The 21,845-nt window shown below is 34.8% G+C and overlaps 3 protein-coding genes across 4 annotated transcripts; 1 reads left to right on the forward strand and 2 right to left on the reverse strand.

Moving 5' to 3' along the window:
* Positions 1-547: 547 nt before the first annotated feature.
* LOC106765250 (auxin response factor 5) lies at positions 548-5,811 on the forward strand. The gene is made up of 14 exons (XM_014649804.2): positions 548-1,308; positions 1,397-1,509; positions 1,698-1,796; positions 1,913-1,969; positions 2,082-2,234; positions 2,339-2,423; positions 2,617-2,707; positions 2,786-2,950; positions 3,024-3,146; positions 3,271-3,346; positions 3,459-3,594; positions 3,678-4,948; positions 5,099-5,289; positions 5,374-5,811. Exons 1-14 carry the CDS (start codon positions 1,167-1,169, stop codon positions 5,492-5,494), a joined length of 2,823 nt encoding a protein of 940 aa, XP_014505290.1. The 5' UTR covers positions 548-1,166; the 3' UTR covers positions 5,495-5,811.
* Positions 5,812-8,307: 2,496 nt separating this feature from the next.
* Positions 8,308-10,037, reverse strand: LOC106763848. The gene has a single exon (XM_014648011.2). It carries the CDS (start codon positions 9,857-9,859, stop codon positions 8,597-8,599), a length of 1,263 nt encoding a protein of 420 aa, XP_014503497.1. The 5' UTR covers positions 9,860-10,037; the 3' UTR covers positions 8,308-8,596.
* A 1,904-nt stretch (positions 10,038-11,941) lies between these two features.
* LOC106764804 (probable pre-mRNA-splicing factor ATP-dependent RNA helicase DEAH5) lies at positions 11,942-17,290 on the reverse strand. Of its 2 annotated transcripts, XM_022782626.1 has the most exons (4): positions 17,059-17,290; positions 13,695-16,911; positions 12,987-13,383; positions 11,942-12,323 (listed from the first exon to the last, which is right to left on the reverse strand). In XM_022782626.1, exons 2-3 carry the CDS (start codon positions 16,898-16,900, stop codon positions 12,990-12,992), a joined length of 3,600 nt encoding a protein of 1,199 aa, XP_022638347.1. In that variant the 5' UTR covers positions 16,901-16,911; positions 17,059-17,290; the 3' UTR covers positions 11,942-12,323; positions 12,987-12,989. The 2 variants fall into 2 exon arrangements, with proteins under 2 accessions (XP_022638347.1, XP_014504690.1); XM_014649204.2 differs by lacking the exon at positions 11,942-12,323 and having other exon boundaries at positions 12,722-13,383.
* Between the last annotated feature and the right edge of the window lie 4,555 nt (positions 17,291-21,845).

A 21,845-nucleotide genomic window follows, 5' to 3' on the forward strand; every position in this document is an offset into this window, starting at 1 on the left:
TAAAATAAAAATATAATGAAGGACCCATAAACAGTAAAATGTCGAATAATCATAATTAATAATGTTATTATCTTAAAAAAAAACATAATATACCTAACTAAACTTGCTCTGTTATGAAATGAGTGTCTGCTGCATAATATTAAAGCACAGAACACAGATGTCTGTGTCTGTGTCTGAAAAGAAGGTAATAACGGAAGAAATAAATAAAAGAGGTGTTTTTATCGTAGATTGGTGGCGAAATAATGTGGTGTTTTAATAGAGAGATGGCTGAAAAACTAGGTAGAATCAAATCAAACGTAATCAAATGTTAAAGAATCTGAATAATGTAAAAGGTGGTGATTACATATCCTGTGAGCTAAGGTGAGGTTGATAGTGTGTACTGTTGTGTTTTCGTGTTGTTATAGACTAGCTTCACTTTTTCTGATTTTCATTAAATACAAGTATACTAGTTTTTTGTTTTGGTCTTAATTATTTAAATGATATAAATAGCTTAAAGCTGCAAAGGGTAGGACTTGGTAGCATGCACACTACTTGCTCTTTGAAGCAAAGAGAGAGAGAGAGAGAGAGAGAGAGAGAGAGAGAGAGAGAGAGAAGAGACAAGGAGGTTTTGGTTTTTGGCATTGGTGCTTGTGCTCGTGCTTGAGAAATTGAAAAGAGAGAAAGAAAGAAGGGAACAGTATCAGCGTCAGGGTGATGAGTGGTTTCACTGAAAGGTTGGTTTCTTTTGAAGATAGAAAGAAGGAAAAAAAAAAGGCACGCACAAGTAGTACTCAAATCAAACCCAATAATACAAGCCACACTCATGCTTAGGTCCGCGTGCTTTGATGGCCTTTAATTCGGTTGCTTTGTGTCAAGCCCCACCCTTTGAAAGAAAGATCTGCACTGTGCCTTTTTCACAGGTTTTGGTCTGCTTTTCAGCTAGCTTGGATTCTTTGTTTTCTCACACAACAACGACACAGATGAGATTCTTCTCATATTAACAACGTCGACCCTTCTTCTCTTCTCTTCTGCTTCTTCATCCTAATGGGATGGTGAGTCAAGGTTGGAGAGAAAGGAGAGTTTTTGTTTGGTGGGTATGCAACTTGTGAATTGAAGACGTAGAAACACAGGTTCCTCTTGTGGTTTCAGTTCAAGGCGTAGAGAGTGGTGCAGCATAGCGATACAACATGATGGCTTCCGTAGAAGAAAAGCTTAAAACTGGAGGAGTTGGAGTTGGAGTTGGAGTTGGAGCTGGAGGGGGAATGGTTGTTGGGAGTCAAACTTTGGTGGCTGAGATGAAACTGTTGAAAGAAATGCAGGAACATTCTGGTCTGTTTCATTTTCCTTTTTGGAAGATCATTTTTACCTTTTGGTTACATTTTAATGACATACATGTTTGATGCTATAAAATTTTCAGGGGTCAGAAAGACTTTGAATTCCGAGTTATGGCATGCTTGTGCAGGCCCTCTTGTTTCATTACCTCAGGTTGGAAGTCTTGTGTTTTACTTCCCTCAGGGACACAGTGAGCAGGTGACTGAATCAATGAATGAACGAATCTCTTGTTTTCTTTCCAACTGCTATTTTTTATTTTTTCTAACCTTGCTTTGTTATCTCTAACTCACTGGTTTCTTTAGTATGTTGAACCTAGAATGTGACTTCGTTTGTTTTGGTTGGCTGAAGCATGTATGTCTGTATCCTTTCTCTAAATATTTAAACAGGTGGCGGCTTCTACCAGAAGGACAGCAACGTCGCAGATTCCAAACTACCCCAATCTTCCATCTCAGTTGTTGTGTCAAGTCCAAAATGTCACACTTCATGTGAGTGTTGTGTGCTGGTTCACCACCTCTTGCATTAGTCCTCAAAAGCTTATTTCAAATTCAAATTATCATACCTCCAAACAATTTTTTACCTTTTTTTCTGTATTTTATGACAGGCAGACAAAGAGACAGATGAAATCTACGCTCAAATGAGTCTCCAGCCACTGAATTCTGTAAGTTTCAGTCTTTTAATTTATTTTATCGAGCCTTTAAATATGAAGGTTGGTTGTGGTGTATCGTTCGTTCTTCCCAGTTTGAATTTGGATTTGGATTTCTCTGTGCCAGGAAAAAGAAGCATTTCCCATATCTGATTTTGGGCTAAAGCCAAGCAAACACCCCACTGAGTTCTTCTGCAAAACTTTGACTGCCAGTGACACGAGCACACACGGCGGCTTTTCGGTTCCACGCAGGGCAGCAGAGAAGCTCTTTCCTCCGTTGGTATGGCTGCAGCACCAGCTGATTGCAAATAATGTTCTTCTTGTACTTGCTAAAATTCGGTACCTGAATTGTCTTTTTATTGACTCATCTTATTTTCACTTCAGGATTACACAATTCAACCCCCAACTCAAGAACTTGTTGTTCGAGATTTGCATGATAATACCTGGACATTTAGACATATCTACAGGGGTGAGTATGCTTTTGTTATTGAAATCTATCTATCTATTGCTTTGTTAGAAAACATGAATGAGTGTTTTGTTGTGGATTATATTATATTTCATGTTAAGCATTTCGTGCTTCTTTTTTGTTGCAAGCTATTGTTTGGCTTTGCAGCTTTCTGCTTAAGGAAAGACTCACCTTTATTTTTGACAAATTTTCTAAGGTCAACCAAAGAGACACCTTCTCACAACAGGGTGGAGTTTGTTCGTAGGCTCAAAAAGACTCAGAGCTGGTGATTCTGTTCTTTTCATCAGGTAACTGCTTAATTGTTGGCTTCAATGAGCATTCCTTCATAACATTCTTCATACTAAAAACGATGTTATTGTTACTAGGGATGAGAAATCGCAACTGCGAGTTGGTGTGAGGCGTGTTAATCGTCAACAAACAACACTGCCATCATCAGTGCTTTCTGCAGATAGCATGCACATTGGTGTGCTTGCTGCTGCAGCTCATGCCGCTGCCAATCGAAGTCCATTCACTATTTTCTACAATCCAAGGTTTATATTTAACGTCCTCTTACACACCCTCTACACTATTTTCTGTTGTGTATAATTTAGTTCTACTTTGCAGGGCTTGCCCTTCAGAATTTGTCATTCCGCTGGCTAAATACAGAAAATCTGTATTAGGGACTCAGGTCTCAGTTGGCATGAGATTTGGTATGATGTTTGAGACTGAAGAATCGGGTAAGCGCAGGTAATTTTCTGAAAGCTTGGATCTTGCTATAGCCAAATGTGCCTGCTCAGCTATTTTGTGATGAGTGTTAAATACAAAACAAGCATATGAAAATTTGACACATATATACTTCACCTTTCTGCAGATATATGGGTACAATAGTTGGCATCAGTGATGTGGATCCTCTGAGGTGGCCTGATTCTAGATGGCGAAATATTCAGGTACAATAAGTAGTTATGCTCATGTTCTATCATTTATACTTTGTAGAATGTTCCGATGATATATTGTATGCATGAATTCTTCTATGAAGCACAATGATTTGTCTGGAAACAGGTGGAGTGGGATGAGCCAGGGTGTGGTGATAAACAGAATAGAGTTAGTGTTTGGGAGATTGAGACTCCTGAAAGCCTTTTTATCTTTCCTTCTTTGACTTCAAGTCTGAAACGGCCATTGCAATCTGGATATTATGGCAAGTCTCTTTTCTTATATTTCTTTTCCTTCCTTGGAAATGAAAATCTTATATTTGATGACTGGTTATGTTTATTGGTGTAGAAAATGAGTGGGGGACTTTGTTAAGAAGGCCTTTTATGAGAGTTCCAGAAAATGGAACTATGGAGCTACCAAACTCAATGCCAAATCTCTACTCAGAACACCTGATGAAAATGCTTTTCAAACCCCAGATAATTAACAACAATGGAGCATTGTTATCCGCCATGCAACAAGAATCTGCTGCTGCAAGAGGTCCCTTGCAAGAGATGAAGACCACACTTGCACCAGATAGCATGCCGCTTAGAAATCTACACACTCAATCTATCCCTGACCAACCTATTCCCTTAAACATGCAATCACTGTTGAAAAGTGATCAACCTGAAAAGTTGCACACTCTTGCCAAAATTGAGCTGCCTTCTGGGATAGTCACTGACAAACCAAAATTAGAACCTGAGGTATTACCACCTGATCATATGCTTGACTATGCATCCACTTCCATGGAAGGGTGCAACATTGAAAAAGTGGCAACAAATCCTGTTAACCAGCAAGGCCTAGCAAACCAATTGACTTTCCATAATCAAAACCAGACTCCTCTCACTCAATCTAGTCCATGGCCTATGCAAGCTCAGATAGAATCATCCATGCCCCATCCTCAAATGATTGACATGGCTCAAGCTGAAACTGCTATGGTAAATAGCCTGCTTCCTCAGCTAGACATTGATGAATGGATGGCGTATGCTTCCTCCCAACCTTTTGCCGCGCCAAACAGACCAACAGGACCTTTACCTGAGTTGCAAGAACATACGTCACTTCAACCTCAAGTGGTGAATCCTCCTTTGCCTAACCATGAAGTGTGGGATCATTATGTCAAGAGTTTGAAGTTTTTGTCTCAAACAGACCAACTAGCCTCCATCTGTCAGCCAGGGACGTTCAATGGCATCAATGGCATGCCAAGTCCAAACAGTCTGAGGGACCTTTCAGCTGAGAGCAACAACCAAAGTGAAATTTGCGTCAACGTTGATGTTAGCAACAGTGTAGGTACCACCGTGGTTGATCCTTCTACTTCAAGCACCATTTTGGACGAGTTTTGCACAATGAAGGAGAGAGAGTTTCAGAACCCAAATGATTGCATGATGGGCAACTTGAGTTCAAGCCAGGATGTGCAATCTCAAATAACCTCGGCAAGTCTAGCTGAGTCACACGCCTTTTCTCTCAGAGACATCCCTGACAACTCAGGTGGCACTTCTTCAAGCCATGTTGATTTTGATGAAAACAGCTTTCTGCAGAATAACTCGTGGCAGCAAGTACCTGCTCCCATCCGAACCTACACAAAGGTTTGTAGAGGAGAAAAAAAAAAATACGCTTTCAAAACATTTGCATTCATACTACTATATATGTTGGTCTTATTTTATCAACATTCATTAAATTTATCTGCTTCAACATCTTAAATTATATACAACATCATGGCTTTTGGTTTCTGACAGGTACAAAAGGCCGGTTCTGTCGGAAGATCAATTGATGTCACTACTTTCAAGAACTATGAGGAGTTGATCCGTGCAATTGAATGCATGTTTGGACTTGATGGTCTTCTGAATGACACTAAAGGTTCTGGATGGAAATTGGTGTATGTAGATTATGAGAGTGATGTTCTGTTAGTTGGGGATGATCCTTGGGAGTAAGTTTCTTACCTCTTGTAATGTGTGAGTTTAATAATGTTTCTTTTTTGTGGCAATCTGATACTATAAAACGCTATGTGTAGGGAATTTGTGGGGTGTGTTCGGTGCATCAGAATTTTATCCCCTACAGAAGTTCAGCAGATGAGTGAAGAGGGAATGAAGCTTCTGAACAGTGGAGCTTTACAAGGGATGAATGTTTCATAAAGCCATGCTTTTAGGTTTTCTTGTGTAAGAATAGCCTCAAATCATTGAAAAGCAACGGCTTATGTTGTTGAACAAGTCATATAATGTTATTACCTTGTCCTTACAAGGGTGTCATGCCTTGTATTATGAACTAAAGGACACTCGTTATTGGAACATTAGCTGGTATGGAACAAACCTTGAAGATGGAAGAGTTTTAGTTTATTATTGCAGGTCAAAAGTTGTAACATGTTCCAATGAGTCAAGGGTGTTTACATACCTAATCTTGTAAGACATTCTTCCAGGCAACTTCAAATATTATGATTTTAATATTATGATCATCACTGTGCAAATGATGAACCATCCTATGGTATGTTATTTGCATCTATTAATGGAAAATTAAGTCAATAAAAACCAGGACTACAATATATTAACACTGAATTAGTTTAAAATTAACTTAAATAGGATTTAAATTGATAATGAATTTAGAGTTGGTGTTATGTTATAAACAAAGTTCAATATAGGATAAAAACAAAAAGTACGTACGTTTATATACACCTAAGATATTTTTATTAGTAAAACGTCTTTTTTGAAACAGTATCAAAGCAAATATGATTTACGGATAATATCTTATCTGTAAAAATTTATTATTATGAAGATCTATTATGATGTTTCTAATTATTTAAAAATAATGTAACAATACTTCCTATTTCAAAATGTTACATGGTTGTGTGACATTATTGGTAATATAACATTGATAGTAAGTAGAGTTAATGGGAATACAATAATTAATAATAATAATTTGGAAAACATTGATTAGAGGAAAAAAAAAACTGAGAGCATAATTGTGATAAAGACAAATTATCTTAGGATCTAGTAACACAAGATTGACAACAAGTGTAAGGTTTCTAATGTTCACATTACATGATAAAAGAATATAAACAGAGAACAACATTATCAAAATATTAATATATGAATTGATTAATATGTGAAGTAAAAGAAATCTAATTTAATTGGTTGAGCAGTGTATAAAATTTTCTAAATGTTCAAAATATATATAAATGATAAAAAGAATATAAATATCAAAATCACCAATTAATATTAGTTCAATTTAAAAAAATTAACATTTATGTCTATGATAAGTGTGGTCACAATGAATTGAATGTGTAAATTAAACATTTTATTTCTTTTAAAATTCATTTTAAGTACGACTTGTTCAAGTACATTTCTGAATTTCGAGGATGAATTTAACTTTATTAAGACTTCTGTAAACACGTGTTGGAAAATAATTATTCAAAGGGTACACAATTTTAAGTAACCGATCTTACTTCCAATAAAATCATGTCAATGACGGAAAAATTATTATACCTTGAAGAGATCACAAAAAGATAAAACTAAATTCAAAATTAATTGATTTGGACCAACTATCTGACATAGTTCATAGCAAACGGTCGTGTTCACATTTATGGATGTTCTCAGCAATCCCTCCATGTTGTTGTTATTATAATTATAATTATAATTAAATATAAAACTTTAAGAACTACACTGTTTCATCATTGAAAAGAAAACTTCAGTTTCAAGTTATATGTTATATTATTATATATAAATATATAATTTAAAACATGCAAGTTGTAATCAGATTTAGAATTTTAAACCATATATTAATTTGTTTTGTTTTTTTAACGTCTATTGACACTTAAAAAAAAGTACAATAAAAAAAAATATATAAGTTTCACAATTCTCAATAATGAGCAAAGACAGAATTATTGTAAGAAATTATTCACCATCCAAATCTCATGACCCAACAGAGCCCAAAGAAAAAGCTAAATACACTGAAGCAATTTTTGAGTTTGGGCCTGAAGAGTAAATTTATGAGAGTTTCTTTGTGCATTCTGTAAATTTCTTACATCACTTCTCATCCATTCTGAACTGAGGTTTGCCAAAGTTCATCTTTATAAATTTCTTTCTGCATTTGTATAAATTCTTGCATTTCAGATTTTATAATCCAAAATGTAAGTTTTGTATTTCAAAATTTACAATCTAGAATACCTTTTATTTTATATTTCAAATTACACAATTCAAAATATATTTACAACTCAAAATGTATTTTTTTTATTTATATTTCAGAATATATAATTTGATATAAAAAAAATTGTATTTCAATTTATACCTTATAAAGTATAAAACTTTATGAGAGTGCAGACTGAAATTATGAAAATGCAGGAAGGTTTTGGAATGTATTTTTTACTTAATAAAGTCCACTTCCAAAATGAATGAAATTAATACAAAATATTTGTGGGGGTGTATAAAGAAAACCCATAAATTTGTAATGCATACTTTTTTTAAACCCTCTTTTTCTCTCCTTTTTTTTCCTTTTCACACCGTGTCACCTATGACATTTACACCTTTTTTTTCTTTCTATGTCTCTGTTCGTGAAACATTAACAATCTGAGAGTTTATAGCTCTGTCAAGTTATAGCAAACAATGAAATGGTTTATACATAACCAAGTGAAAGAGCACAAGAAGCAGTTTCATAGATCATCACAACACTGTTAGCATATTCATGACTTTTTGCAGAATCTAAAAATGCACCTTGCATTATGAGAGAGGCAACATTGAAACGACTCATTAGAATCTTTAGATTAGAGCAATTAGGGTGATGAATAAGATGGTTATAGAGCTAAATGACAGATAAAATAACACTCTTGTTTTCTATATCTGAGATCAAACCCAGTTTCATGCCTTTACCAATGAAGCTAGCTACCACTATATTAAAAGACCATTGACAGCATATGATGCAGGTATCAGGTTCAGAAACATATGTTGGATCCATCACATTGAAGAAACTAAAACTATAGTCTTCAAATATAAAGACTAAAGTTGACTTTATAAGATTAAAAAATGTAATCCAATTTTCATGTTTCTAATAATTTATCAAAGTACAAGACAGTTGATACAGAATGAGATATAAAACAGAACTTGAAATACAAAATATATGTGACCTCAAAAAGCTGGTTATTTGATGACTATGGAAGCAATTCATTCACACAGAATATGGGTGAAAGAGATATAGCAGAATCTAGATTATTCTTCCTTCTTGCAGTTGCAGTTTTATTGTATAACCCCCTAAACTCTAACAGGTTTCTGAAGGACTGCAGATAACACAACCTCAGGTTTGCCAGACCCAACACTATCAATCTTCTCTCCCACAACCCATTTCAACTTTTTATATCCAAATCTTTCAATCAACCGAGTCAAAGATTGCTTCTTTTCTTCATTTGCACAAAAGAAGTTATCCAGCCAGAACAAACCACCTGCCCTCAAAACTCTATCAATGTCAAACATCAGAAACTCCAATTTCTCACTCTTCCCTCCAACATCCAAGCTGCTTGAACCATGAACCAAGTCAAACACATTGTCATAGAAAGGAAACCTATGATCCAAGCTCAAGTAAAGAGGAAAAAGCCCTCTTGCAGCAATGAATTCACTGAATGGGGCATCAACATTGAGAGTGTTGGTAACCACAGTAACATTCCTATCAGCCATTCTAGCAGCAAAGGAACCAGACCCTCCACCAATGTCAAGCCCTATTCTAACCCCTCCACCTCCCAAGGCCAACACATCATCAACCAGAAAATCGTTCTTACTCTTACCCTTGACAAACTTAGCATTCTCATTGCCATGGACCAAATCAAAGCAACCAATGCACTCCCTACTCAACTTCTTACTATTCAAACACTCAAAGTTCTTACAACCAAGACCACTCCAGTTAACAGTCTTATTACCAACAGGCTTCCAAAGAGAATCTGGAAAGGGGTACAAACCTAACTTGGAAACAGTCTTTGCAAAACACCTCCTCCTAGGCAAAGGCTCACACCCTCTTAAGATCAGCTTCTGCGCCACACTCCAATCATCAGGGCAAGCTCCGAAAACCTTGTAACTCATGAACTGAGACAGCAGGTCCGAATTTTTCTCACATGTGTGACCCACAGATGGCACCATCTCAGTGATCCCAGTTCTTGAGTCTTTTCCCAGAGGGAGCTCGTGGCGCTGGAGGAAGAGTTTGAGCTCGGATGCAATGTTGGGCCGTGAAAGATCAATGCTTTCGTAGCCCAGAAGGTCTTTCTCCATCTGGGCCAGTTTCTTCTGGGACAAATCGATCTCCCTGAGAATGAGTGAGACCTGCTCCGAGATTAGAGAAATGTTCTTGTGAGCATGATGGTGGAGAAGGTGATGGGGATGTTTAGGGGAAGCAGTGAAGGCGTAGAGAGCAAAGAGATTGGTGGTTATGACAGAGAAAATCATGAGAATATTAACAGCTGAAGAACACAGTGTTGCTCTTTGGAATCTGGCTGTTCCATCTCCAATTTTCAGAGAAACTGAACCCATCTTAGTCCTTTGGAATAGAGAGACAGACACTGAAGTAAATTATTCCAAGATTTGTTTGGTTTGGAGTAAGTAAGAAACTTAGTTTCAAAGATAACCAAATCCAAATGGAACCTTGTCGGTTGTGTTTGTAATGTTTTTCCTTTTCATGTTACTTTTTTGTGTGGCTTCTGTCTCATCAGATCTTGCTTATTGTTTACATAGATATTAAATCTAAGCTAATATCATAATTAATAAACAATCTTTATGCACAAATATTAAGAGATCTATTGTCAACATGCAATTTTTTTATTGGAAAACAAAACATCTTCATTAACAAAAAAGAAAAAAATGTTAATAACCTTGTTCTGACTTGTTCTAACAAAGTGGTATAATACCTTGGCGTTTTAGCATTCAATTTTTATTTTCACTTTCACTTATGTTTTCCGTTTTTAACAAGATATAAACAAATTTATTTTATCCATTTAATATATTTTTTAGTATTATAGATACTAATTTTCAACCATTATCCTTCTCACTCAATAGTCATAAATAATATATTTATTATTGAGAGTAAATATTTTAGTAAAATTATTTATTATACTTAATCTGTGTAAAGATTCCTTGAACATATGTTATTTTGAAATAGTGGGTATTTTGTAATTAATTTGCAAAACAACTTCCTATTTGTGTAAGAAATTGTTTTTTTTCAAAAGGAGTGTTGATGGTTAAAATGGTTTTTGCAAATAAATAATTTTAGAAAAAAAGTTTCTTTAATAACTCTTTTTCGACAATTTTTTGATAATGCATATGTAGCAGTTTGTGATTGGTCTGTTTTAAATATTTTTTTTAGAATAAATTCAAACTGACCAATAAAATGGTGACACATATCCTATTGTCAAAAATTATTAAAATAGAGTTGTTAAAATATCATTGTCCACAACTTTAATATTCTTTTTGACACGAAATGTCACTTAAAATAAGTCCCCATTTATAAGTTCGTTTATATTAATCTAATAAATTACTTAGAAAAGTGACTTGTGTTTCATTTGATTAATTTACAAGTTTGTTTGTTAAAACAGACAAATATTTTATCCCGTAATTTATTTAACTTAGTTATTTAACTAAAAATAAATTTGTTGGTGAACAGGAATTCCAAGTAATATATTTAGTATCTTTTTATAAAGATATATTTGAGTCCATACTCTTATTTGTGTGTTATGGTAGTTTTAATATTTATTCTTTTACATGATCATTCGAGTATGTAATCGAAAAATCCTTTGAGGAAAAAAAAAACAATTACACATATTATCAAATTAAATCTATAGTCTCAATTAGAGAAACACTAGAGGATCTTTGTCCAAATTTTCTCCTATCACTACTCTTGCTTATATATTTGTTTCCCTCATTTTAACTATCCGAAATCAAAGAATAAAATACATTAATTAAAATATGCAACTGTAAATTCATTAAAATACTGTTCAATGATTTTACTCATAAAACTTTGGTTTTAATTGGAAAAGCATACTGAAGAAACCGTGTTATAACCTATATATTTGTTAAAAGACAGACAAAAAAACCTTTATAAAACATCATAAAAAAAGTATTAAAATATTAACCTTTTAAAGAAGTTATGATTGAAGTAGGGAGGTGATACGTAGAAATCGTTCCATCTCACTAATCAGGTAGCATGTTGATTTCAATATATTTAAGTCCTAAAATTATACTTCATTTATTTTGAACCCTGTATTTCAAATTAGCAAAAACTAATCCGGCGTCTTTTATCTTAAGTACGAGATATTTTTAATAGATATTTATTATTAATAAACTTTTTATTTCATAATAACAATTTGTATAACACAATTTAATATCTATATAAGCATTCTATTTTGAAATATTTATCGCAAAATGTATCTTATGCAGTCTTCTTTGTTATTATTGTTGTTGTGATTATATAAAAAGTCAAAAAAATCATCAGCAGAATATAAAAAGTCAAATTAATATAATAAATAATAAATGAGATTGTTCCCACCTTAATCATTATCAGAGTTTTTCCTGTTTCATATTGGAATGTTCTTCCTGTTTCATAACATCTAACAAATGGTATCAGAGTCCTGATCAAGAATATATGAGAGGAAGTTGTCATGAAAATGGCTTAAGAATTCAATGGAAGGGAGGCCTATTGGTGATATTCAAGGTAGAAGCTGGAGTGAAAAGGCACCAAGAAAACATAAAAGAAGATGGAGAAATTATTACAAAGAACGGAACATGAGACTAAAAGACAAGAAATGAGGAAATCAGAAATTTATACAGAATTGGGGACTGCCAGAATTCTATGAAAGGGAACATTCCAAGAAGGAGAAATCCAACAATAAAAGCAAACAGAGAAGCAAGATCAAGAAGAACAAAAGAAACATGATGAGAGAGGAAGAAACCAAGGGAAGAAATGCAAGAGAACAGCAACTGCTCAACATTCTGAATCAAGAACCTGAAGAAAGAAACAAAGATACAAGCATTTGAAGGTATAAAAACAAGAGCCACACTATTGAGAAGAAGCAAACTTCAGCAAACTACAACAAGAAAAGGACTATGATATATCTCATCAGCTACTCCGAGCAAAAGTTTAGTTTTTGCAACAGAGCGACATGGTATATCTTTAGACTAACTACAGAGGTTCAAATGGTCTGGAGGAAAGAGTACTGGAAGAGTATGGGAGCCTTCACATACTTATTTTGATTGGTTGCAGCTTTATATTATGGGAGCCTTCATATATAATTACTGATATCTTCTAATAATAAAAAAATATATATTTTGTGCCTCTAGCAATTTATAGAGAAGAGAACATTCTATCAAGTTAAGCTTCAGCAGAACTAACCTAATCAACCAGAGACAGAAGAATTGGCAGTTCTACATTGTATATTGTCAGTAATATCTTGGAAAAGTAAATATATACAGAAGTTAGTGATTAGGACTATACACTCCTACCAAGAACCTAGAATTCTTAAAATTTTAGCCTTCCTAAGAAATAAAAATGAAAATATGTCTAAATTTCCATTTAAATAATCTTGTAAGGAGAAAATAGACATTTAAACTTAAATGCAACATAAGACAGTATCCAAAACATTGCATTGAAAAGAAATGGATGAATTACATATCATGCACGACGTTTACTCAAACGCCATGAATTTGGCTCGTGGTATCTATCATAAAGTGGCTCAATTCGCTCTTGACGCTTCCGCTTGCTCATCTTTGTAGGATCTGCTACTTTGAAAAATCTTGGAGCCAGTTCAACAAGCCATTTGGGGTCTATGACAGTCACCTCACGCATATACTCCTTAGTTGTCATCACAAGCTCATGGTATATGACCCAGTCTGGCTGCCTCTGGAACAAAGCAGAACTTGGATGGATATACACAGGTTGGTTCTCAACTAGAGTTCTGTATCCTTCCTGGGGATCCTTTCTGGCAGCGTGAAAAAAGAATCCAGCAGTGATAGCCTTCCTTACTTTGGTGAAGTTTTTTCCAGCACTTACAACATCCAATTTGTACCTGAATATCCATACAAGTGATTTAGATTGCAATTTAATATGATTTAAATAATAATGCAAGAAACTCTAGTCAACCCAATAACTATCAACCACAATAAAATGTTGCTTACAACAAGAACATGAAGCCTAAAGTCAAAATACTTGAGGTATCCCTTAGATAAAGAGAATAATTTCCAATTTTCTCAATACAAAGAAGATAATACCAAAACAAAAACATTTATAAAACCATTGGGAACCTGAATAATTCTGTATGGTAGAAACACAAAGCAACATAGCAAACAAAATGTTTAAAAGAATAGATAGATATCATACTTATCCATAATGGTGAGAAGTTGTTTCCTGACATCCTGTGCTCTTCTCAACGATCTAGATTGCACAAAATTCTCAAAACACCAGGGCCCAGAAAAATTCTTGGCTTTCCAAGCCTCATAAACAGCAAGTAGTGTCAGATGATCACCCTCTGGCTGGAAAAACTTTGCCCTCTTCTGATCTGCTTGGGCTTGCTTTTCCCTTGGCCTGTAAAAAATATTACCAGTCTGGATCATGGCAATTATGGTTAAGATCTCATCACTGCATCCAAGGTCGACGCTGGCAAGCAACATCTTGGACAAAGGTGGATCCAAAGGAAATTCTGCCATTTTCCTCCCCAATTTGGTCAGAAGGCCCTCTTCATCCAATGCTCCTAGACTGTAAAGCTGCTCCATGGCAGAAATCAGTGCTTGAGGTGATGGTGGATCCATAAAATCAAAGGACAGTAGATCATTTATCCCCATTGCTTTCATATTAAGTGTAGTCATCCCCAGATTTATTCTTTGAATCTCAGGAATTGTAGTGGGAGACATCTCATTCCTGTATGCACTCTCAGTGTAAAGGCGATAACACTTCCCAGGTCCAGTACGCCCTGCACGTCCAGCTCTTTGTTTGGCTGATGCTTGTGAAATTGGAGTTATTACCAAAGAATCAAGACCTTGCTTTGGGTTATAAACATTTTGCTTAGCAAATCCAGGATCAATAACATAAAATATCCCATCAATAGTCAAAGAAGCCTCGGCAATGTTAGTAGCCACGACCACTTTCCTTTTCCCCGGAGGAGCAGGTTCAAATATCCTAGACTGCATTTCGCTAGGAAGGGCACTATAAACCGGTAAAATGATCAGCTCTGGAACATTCTTACCTAATCCCTTCATTCTCTCGTATAGAGATTGGCAAGCAAAATCAATCTCCTCTTGCCCAGTCAAAAAGAGAAGAATGTCTCCCTCGGGCTCTGTCAAGTGTATCTGTAGGACAGTTATTAAAGATGCATCTAAATAATCACTTTCCGGCTGTTTGGTATAAAGTATCTCTACAGGAAAAGTTCTACCAGGAATTGTAAAGATGTTACAGTTAAAGAAATATCCTGAAAATTTCTCGGCGTCCAGAGTAGCAGAAGTGACAATCAATCGCAATTTGGGTCTTCGCTTCACTAGCTGCTTGAGCAGTCCAAAAAGAACATCAGTATGAATAGTTCTTTCATGGGCTTCGTCAAGCATTATAACAGAATACTGTGACAGATTCTCATCTACCAATATTTCCCTAAGAAGCATACCATCTGTCATGTACTTGATAACAGTATCTGGTCCAGTGCAATCCTCAAACCGAATGGCATAACCAACTTCTTCTCCCAATCTACAACCAAACTCTTCTGCTACTCTCTTTGCAACTGACATTGCAGCCACCCTACGAGGTTGAGTACATCCAATTTTTCCTTTTGTGGTATAACCTGCTTCGGCAAGATACTGTGTGACCTGAGTAGTCTTACCCGAACCAGTTTCTCCAATAACAACCAACACCTGATTATCATGCACAGCCTGAATCAATTCTTTTTTTAACTTGTAAATTGGCAAACTCTGCCTCTGCTCTTGAATAGAAAGCTTCGACCTTTGCCCAAAGGTAATTGTTTTCCCATATGCATCCTTCTTCCATTCTGGCATATCATAGGCTGATAAACCAACACCCCTAAGCTCCTGGGCAAGATGCCTTTCACCTGACTCTGGCATAGGGTCTTCCCAAGGCCGATTGAGATCCTTTGGAATTGAATCAAGCATTGTCCGTTGTTGCTGTTCTCGCACTTCCCTACGCTCCTTTATAAGTGCAGACTGAAGTGCAGCAGCTCGACCCAGAGAACCTTCAGGATTCTTAAAAATCTTAACAGGAGACATATCCATTGAGTATCTGCTCTGCCCTTGCAAGAATGCGGGTTCATCCTCATTCAACTCAATCTCAAGCTCCTCCTCGGCTCCTTCCTCTTGGTACAGCAATCCATCTCCCTCCTCGTCATAAGTTGGATACTCTGAAACACTCATCACACCTGAAGCAATCAACTGTTTTGCTTCCCATCTCTCCGGTGAGCTCATTCTCTTCAGAGGTCTCCGTGAAGAACCAACATCATCTTCTTCTACAATCCTGATACCTGAAAGACCTGTCCTGGTAACCGGTCCATCCCTTGAACCCTGCGGATTCATCCTCAAGGCATCGTCCTCGGAGCTCTTCTTCAACGGAAGGAGATCCTTACCTGTGTGCTGATCAACGTCCCTCATGGAAAGAGACAACTTCTGACCGGAAACTGAGATCACCTTTACATAAACCTCCTGGTCGCGCTTAATGACGTCTTTGGCATTTGTGATCCTCCGAGTGGCCATCTGTGACACATGGACCAACCCCTCCTTGCCTCTTATGTCTTCTAACTGGACAAAGCACCCAGTTTCCATTACCCTGGACACCCTCCCTTTGTAAACGGCATATAATTCAGGTTCACCAGAAACATGCCGTGTACCCTTCTTATTACCATCTCTCTCTCCATTCTCCCTTCCACGACCATTCTCTTCATAATCATCTCTCCTGCGCCTCTCATACCTGTCACCATCTCTATCTCTATCCTTATCATATTTATCTCTTCCTCTTCGGCTGTAATCCCTTCTATCATCTTCATCGTCTCTATCTCTACCTCTTCTGCCGTAATCCCTTCTATCATCTTCATCATCTCTGTCTCTTCCTCTTCTGCGATGATCTCTTCTATCATCTTCATCATACCTATCTCTGCGCCTATCTCTTCTATCTCTATCTCTGTACCCATCATCTTCCTCAATTTGCTCACTCTGCTTCTCCCTTGCCTCAGATTCTATCTCATTCCGAAGCTCCTTGGCCCGGTCCCTATCGTCTGCGATGGCCAGAGCCTTGAACTTGGTCTTGCCGTTGACACTCTCTTTCTCCTTTTTCAATTCCTTCGGCTTGGGAGGAAGAATCGCGTGAATAATAGTGAGGAGCGTTCGGACAAAGTAATCCGGCATTTCCGCACCATTCTCCTTCAATTTCGCGTCAAATTCCTCAACATTCTCCGATGACCGACCCAACTCAGTGATGAACTCCGCCAGAACTTTGTCGCCGGTGCCGGTGTGAGACTCCAACTCGGTGCACACCTTCGACACAAGAGACAAATATTCCAACTTCTTCAATCCATCCTCAGGATTATCTACCGCCATCTATCGGAACCCTAATTATAATAAAAAGGAGATATTCGTCAAAATTCGTTGAGTTCAAAACAAACAAGCGCTGAAACGAAGGCTCGGTCTATTTCGCTGATGCAAAATTGATTATGATGTAGAACGTAGGGTTCAGAAGAACGTGACACTGTACGTACCTGCTGAATGGAAAAACAGGGATGTGTGCGCTTCGCGTGGAGACGAATGAAGAGCGATTGAACTGGATTGTTTCTCCTCAGAGCACCAAAAACCTTGTTCCTCGTCGATTGCTTGATTTCGCAGAAGTCTAGTTACAGGGACGATTTGATTCCAGGTATAAACCAGAACTAACCTAATGAAACCGAAGCATTCCTTCGCGGACGTAAATGAATAAGATGAAAAAAAAAATTGTAGGTGGTTTTATGAATAAGGTGAAGGGAAATATTATATATAAAAACTTAAATTTTAATTTAGGTTAATAATATTTATTTTAATTTTGATAGATGGTACAGACTTGTTGATATATCTTATTAAAGATATAAAATAATCAAAAATATTTTATTAAAAATACTGATAAAAAAATAATCAACGGATAATCAAGAATATTTATTTAAAAATATCTAGCAACTAATCAAATTTTTAGATAAGTCTGGTTCAGAACAGAGGTAACTGAATAGTCAAGACTGGAGGAAAGCGAGTGACTCAAACTATGTAGACATTCAGAGACAAGAAAAACATGTTGGAAAGATTAATATATCGGTCTCATAAAATTTTCACCGAAACAACATATATAAATAAATGAAAATACTTAAACTCTTTCATTGTAAAAGATTTCTTAATGGTAATGAAATTTGAAGGTAGTACTTAGGTTTTAATAGTTTTCATCCAAAATTTTTTATGACAAATAAAAGAGATTTATTACGACAAGATTATAACGTCATAGTTACAAGAAGGTTTAATACATCATTTGATCCCTACTTTTATGGCTTTGGTTCAAAATGATCCTACCTTTTAAAAAAGTTCAATAAGGTCCATATTTCGTTAAAAAATGTTCATTTTGGTCCTTTTCGTTGACGCCGTTAAAAGCTTAACGGTGCAGATGCTAGCTAGGTGAAACATCAGTTACCTGATTACTGTAATGCTTACGTGGCGCTATGAAGTCATTTTAATGTGTAAATATTTAAGAAAAAATAAAATGACAAAAAATAGGTTAAAATAAAATACCTTACGCCATTTTTGGGTTGAAGTTGTTGCCTATGGTGCTGTAATGCAAGGAAGCATTTTGAGCATACAGGGGGTAAATAAACCAAAGATATCCTTCTCCTGGATGTGACTTCCCTCACCCTTGGAATTGAAACTGTTGGTAGAGTGATGACAAAGTTGATTCCCATAAACACTGTTATCCCAACAAAGAAATCTCTGGTGTTTACCACCTACCAGGACCAACAGACCATTGTCTCCATTCAGGTTTTTCGAAGGTGAGAGGAGTCTAACAAAAGATTGTCGTCTGCTTGGGAAATTTGATCTGTCAGGAATTTGGGGGTTAGGGTTTAATTTGGGGGTTAGGGTTTAATTTGATTTTGTGTTAAATTTAGGTATTTTCATCAATTGACCATGATGTAATTAGGGTTTCCAACTGCCCATTCCATCTCCAACCTCTTATTGTCTCTCGTTACCGTGAAAGCCATTACCTTCTACACCTCTATTTCTAGGGCCACCGGCCACTGCTAAGTGCTAAGGTTTTTGTATCGAACCAATATTCTATCCCCATCAGATTGTTCCCATGCCTGGTTCATAAAAAAATGGAAATTATGAAATTCTTATTAAAACTTAATTTAAGATGACTTGTTCTTCTTCTTATTCTGGTTGTGGTTGTTCTTCTGATGACAGAGAAAAATGAGGGGTTCAGGACTTGACTTTGGGTTGTATTATAAAAAATGGTGTAACTCTTTTTCACTGTCAAGTTTTGCAGATGCTCCTACTACAATATACAACTTTGCATTCATGTTAATGAAAGGTTATGAGAGAGAAAGAGAAAACGACAAAGGTTTGAAAGAAAAGCTAGAGGAAAATGATGACCTTACGTCATCTTAATTTTTTTAAATCTTAATTTTTTTAAATATTTACACAGTGTAATGACACATATTTATAAAACTTTCCAGCTCATTCATGTTTGGCCACAGTGGCATTAGTACCGTTAAGTTTTTAACGGTGTCAACGAAAAGGACCAGAATGAACATTTTTTAACGAAATATGGGACCTTATTGAACTTTTTTAAAAAGTATGATCATTTTGAACCAAACCTATAAAATTAGGGACCAAATGATGTATTAAACCTTACAATAATAATAAAAAATTTGTTTTTTTTATAATGTCGCGAGAAAGATATTATAATAAGGTTGATTTATTGCGAAAAAGATATTATCATTCATTGTCATGTTTCCTTTTGAAATCTTTACTAGTTATCCTAAAATTTTGTGTGTAGGTATATGTTAAGTTCTTCTTGTGATGAATGGAAAACTAAACACCAATTTATAGAAAATAGTTAATAATGTGTATTGATTAAATTTAATGTTTATTTATTTTAAAATTCATTTTATTTTTCAATTTGAACTAATATTATTTTTTATAATAATTTTGAATGTGTGTACTTTTCTTATAACGTCATCTTCATAAAATATTGATGACTTTAATTTATAATGTAACTTTTTTTTTAATTAGAACAACCTACAGATTAGAAAGTAACCCAACACATATTAAAATAATGTAATAATAGTAAAAATATTAAAATATAAAATGTAATAATAAAAAAATAATATTATAAATGTGATAATACATTTATTATTCTTTTCAATTATATTCTTAGCTTTCAATATTTTAAAAATAATTTATATTTATTTATTATGTTGTACAGAGAAATAAAATGATAAATGTGGAATCATACAACTATTTTACCATAATAAATATATTTTTTATTCTTAAAAAATATCCTCGAAAACGTATAGAAAAGCCAGAAGGGTACATGCGTAATATCATTGAATAACGTGTATAACAAATAGTTCATTTAAATGCATATAAATGTTAAATTTGTTAAATTTAAATGTAATTATTATTAGTTGAGTTATAATTAGATCGAGTTTAATTATAAGTTTATTTTAAAATCTGTTTAGAAATAGAGTAGGTTGATTATATTTAATATACATATATTATTATTGATAACTTTTTTGGTAAGTATACTAAATCGTTACAAATAATACAGTGATAAGAAAAGTATCGTTCTCCTTAGCGAATTTGTGTTACGTTATTTAATTTAAAAATTATATCAAGATCAATTCGTGTTGATGAAAGTTGCTTTGATTTTTGCATAAAGAACACAGAATTCAACAACGTAAAAGTTAAGATGAAAATATGATACGAACAATCATTAGAATTGGTTTCAGACTAACATCTCAGTAACATCCTGTACAATNTANGACNTGTTCATGCATTCACAAGTTGATATCTTGCTTTAATTCCTTAAAACAAGTTCTAAAATTATTCCTTAAATTATTAATTCCTTAATTAATTTAATGAATAATTTTGCATTGAGTTCAGATGTTCAGAATGACCAAAAGCATGTAAGCTATTCCTAGCGTGATCACTTTTAGCTTTTTTTCTTACGTTTCTGGTTCTAAAAATATTTCCCAGTACAAAGAGAACCTTTAAGAAAAATTATACTTCCATATAATCAAAATCAAGTAAAGAAAAGAACACGAACAAATACATTTATTGATAAGGACAATTACATCAATGTTTTGCCATACAGCCAATTCCAATGAAAGAAAATTTAGCCTATCCTAGACATCACAAACGTACTCATTTTAGCAATTCCTTGCATCATGTGTAGTCTTGATGTCTTCAGAGAGTCTTCTCAGCGTCTTCTATGGTCTTCAGAGAGGTTCTCTAATTTTTCTCGTGTCTGAAAATTACCTTCCTCTCTGTCACGTATCATTAAGAGGCAGTTAATTTTTCAGTAACTTGCACCATTCGCTCAGCGCACAGATGCAGATTCGCTGTGCGAATTAATTTTTATTTATGCAGCTCAACTGCTGTAATTCGCTCAGCGCACAGCCTCAGGTGCGCTTTGCGAATTTGCAATTTTTTTCTCTTTTCTGTTGTAATTCGCTTAGCGAACCAATACTGGTGCGCTTAGCGAATTATTGACTTTTGCTCCTCCAAATTAGTTGATTCGCTCAGCGAACCAATAGTGGTGCGCTTTGCGAATGTATTCCTCTGACTCTGCGAATTTTGCTGGCTGTGCGAGAATTGGCTGTCAACTTCACATTTATGCAACTTTTCCTGAACAATAATTTACGAAACACTCTGCTACAAATTACAACTTTTCACTGAGTAAAAACATGAATAATTACATGATTAAGGTAATTTATAAGTGTAAAAATATTTGTTTTTCACACTTATCAATTATTAATATTATTAAATTTTTATCGACTTTCATATAATATTATCTTTTATTTTACATATAACTTCTCAATTTAATCGAAATATAAAAAAACATTAAATAAAAAGGAAATTTTGACCCATTCAATTATAAAAAAAAAAATAATATGTTTTTGAGATGGTAACGTTAAATAGAAATAAGATACTTCCGATTATTTATGTTGGCATTCATAACAACATCGGTGATTATTTATTTTCGTTGATATGTGAATTATTGAATTGCAACAACAATATTAGAAATAAATAAAATGAAGGAAATAATAGTGAAAGGGTTGACGAATAGTTATTTATTGACTATATAAAGTTTTTTCATTACAGCAAGAATATAAATCTTTTCTTCTTCTCACATTCCTGCAATCAAGAACATGTATCAATTAAAAAGAACATGTATTAAAATAATAATTTGACTAAATTTCAGAAAATATATATAAAATGATAAAGAAAATGATTTTGTAAAGGAATAAATAAA

The sequence above is a fragment of the Vigna radiata genome, chromosome 6 (genome assembly GCF_000741045.1).
Source record: "Vigna radiata var. radiata cultivar VC1973A chromosome 6, Vradiata_ver6, whole genome shotgun sequence".
Taxonomy (NCBI): domain Eukaryota; kingdom Viridiplantae; phylum Streptophyta; class Magnoliopsida; order Fabales; family Fabaceae; genus Vigna; species Vigna radiata.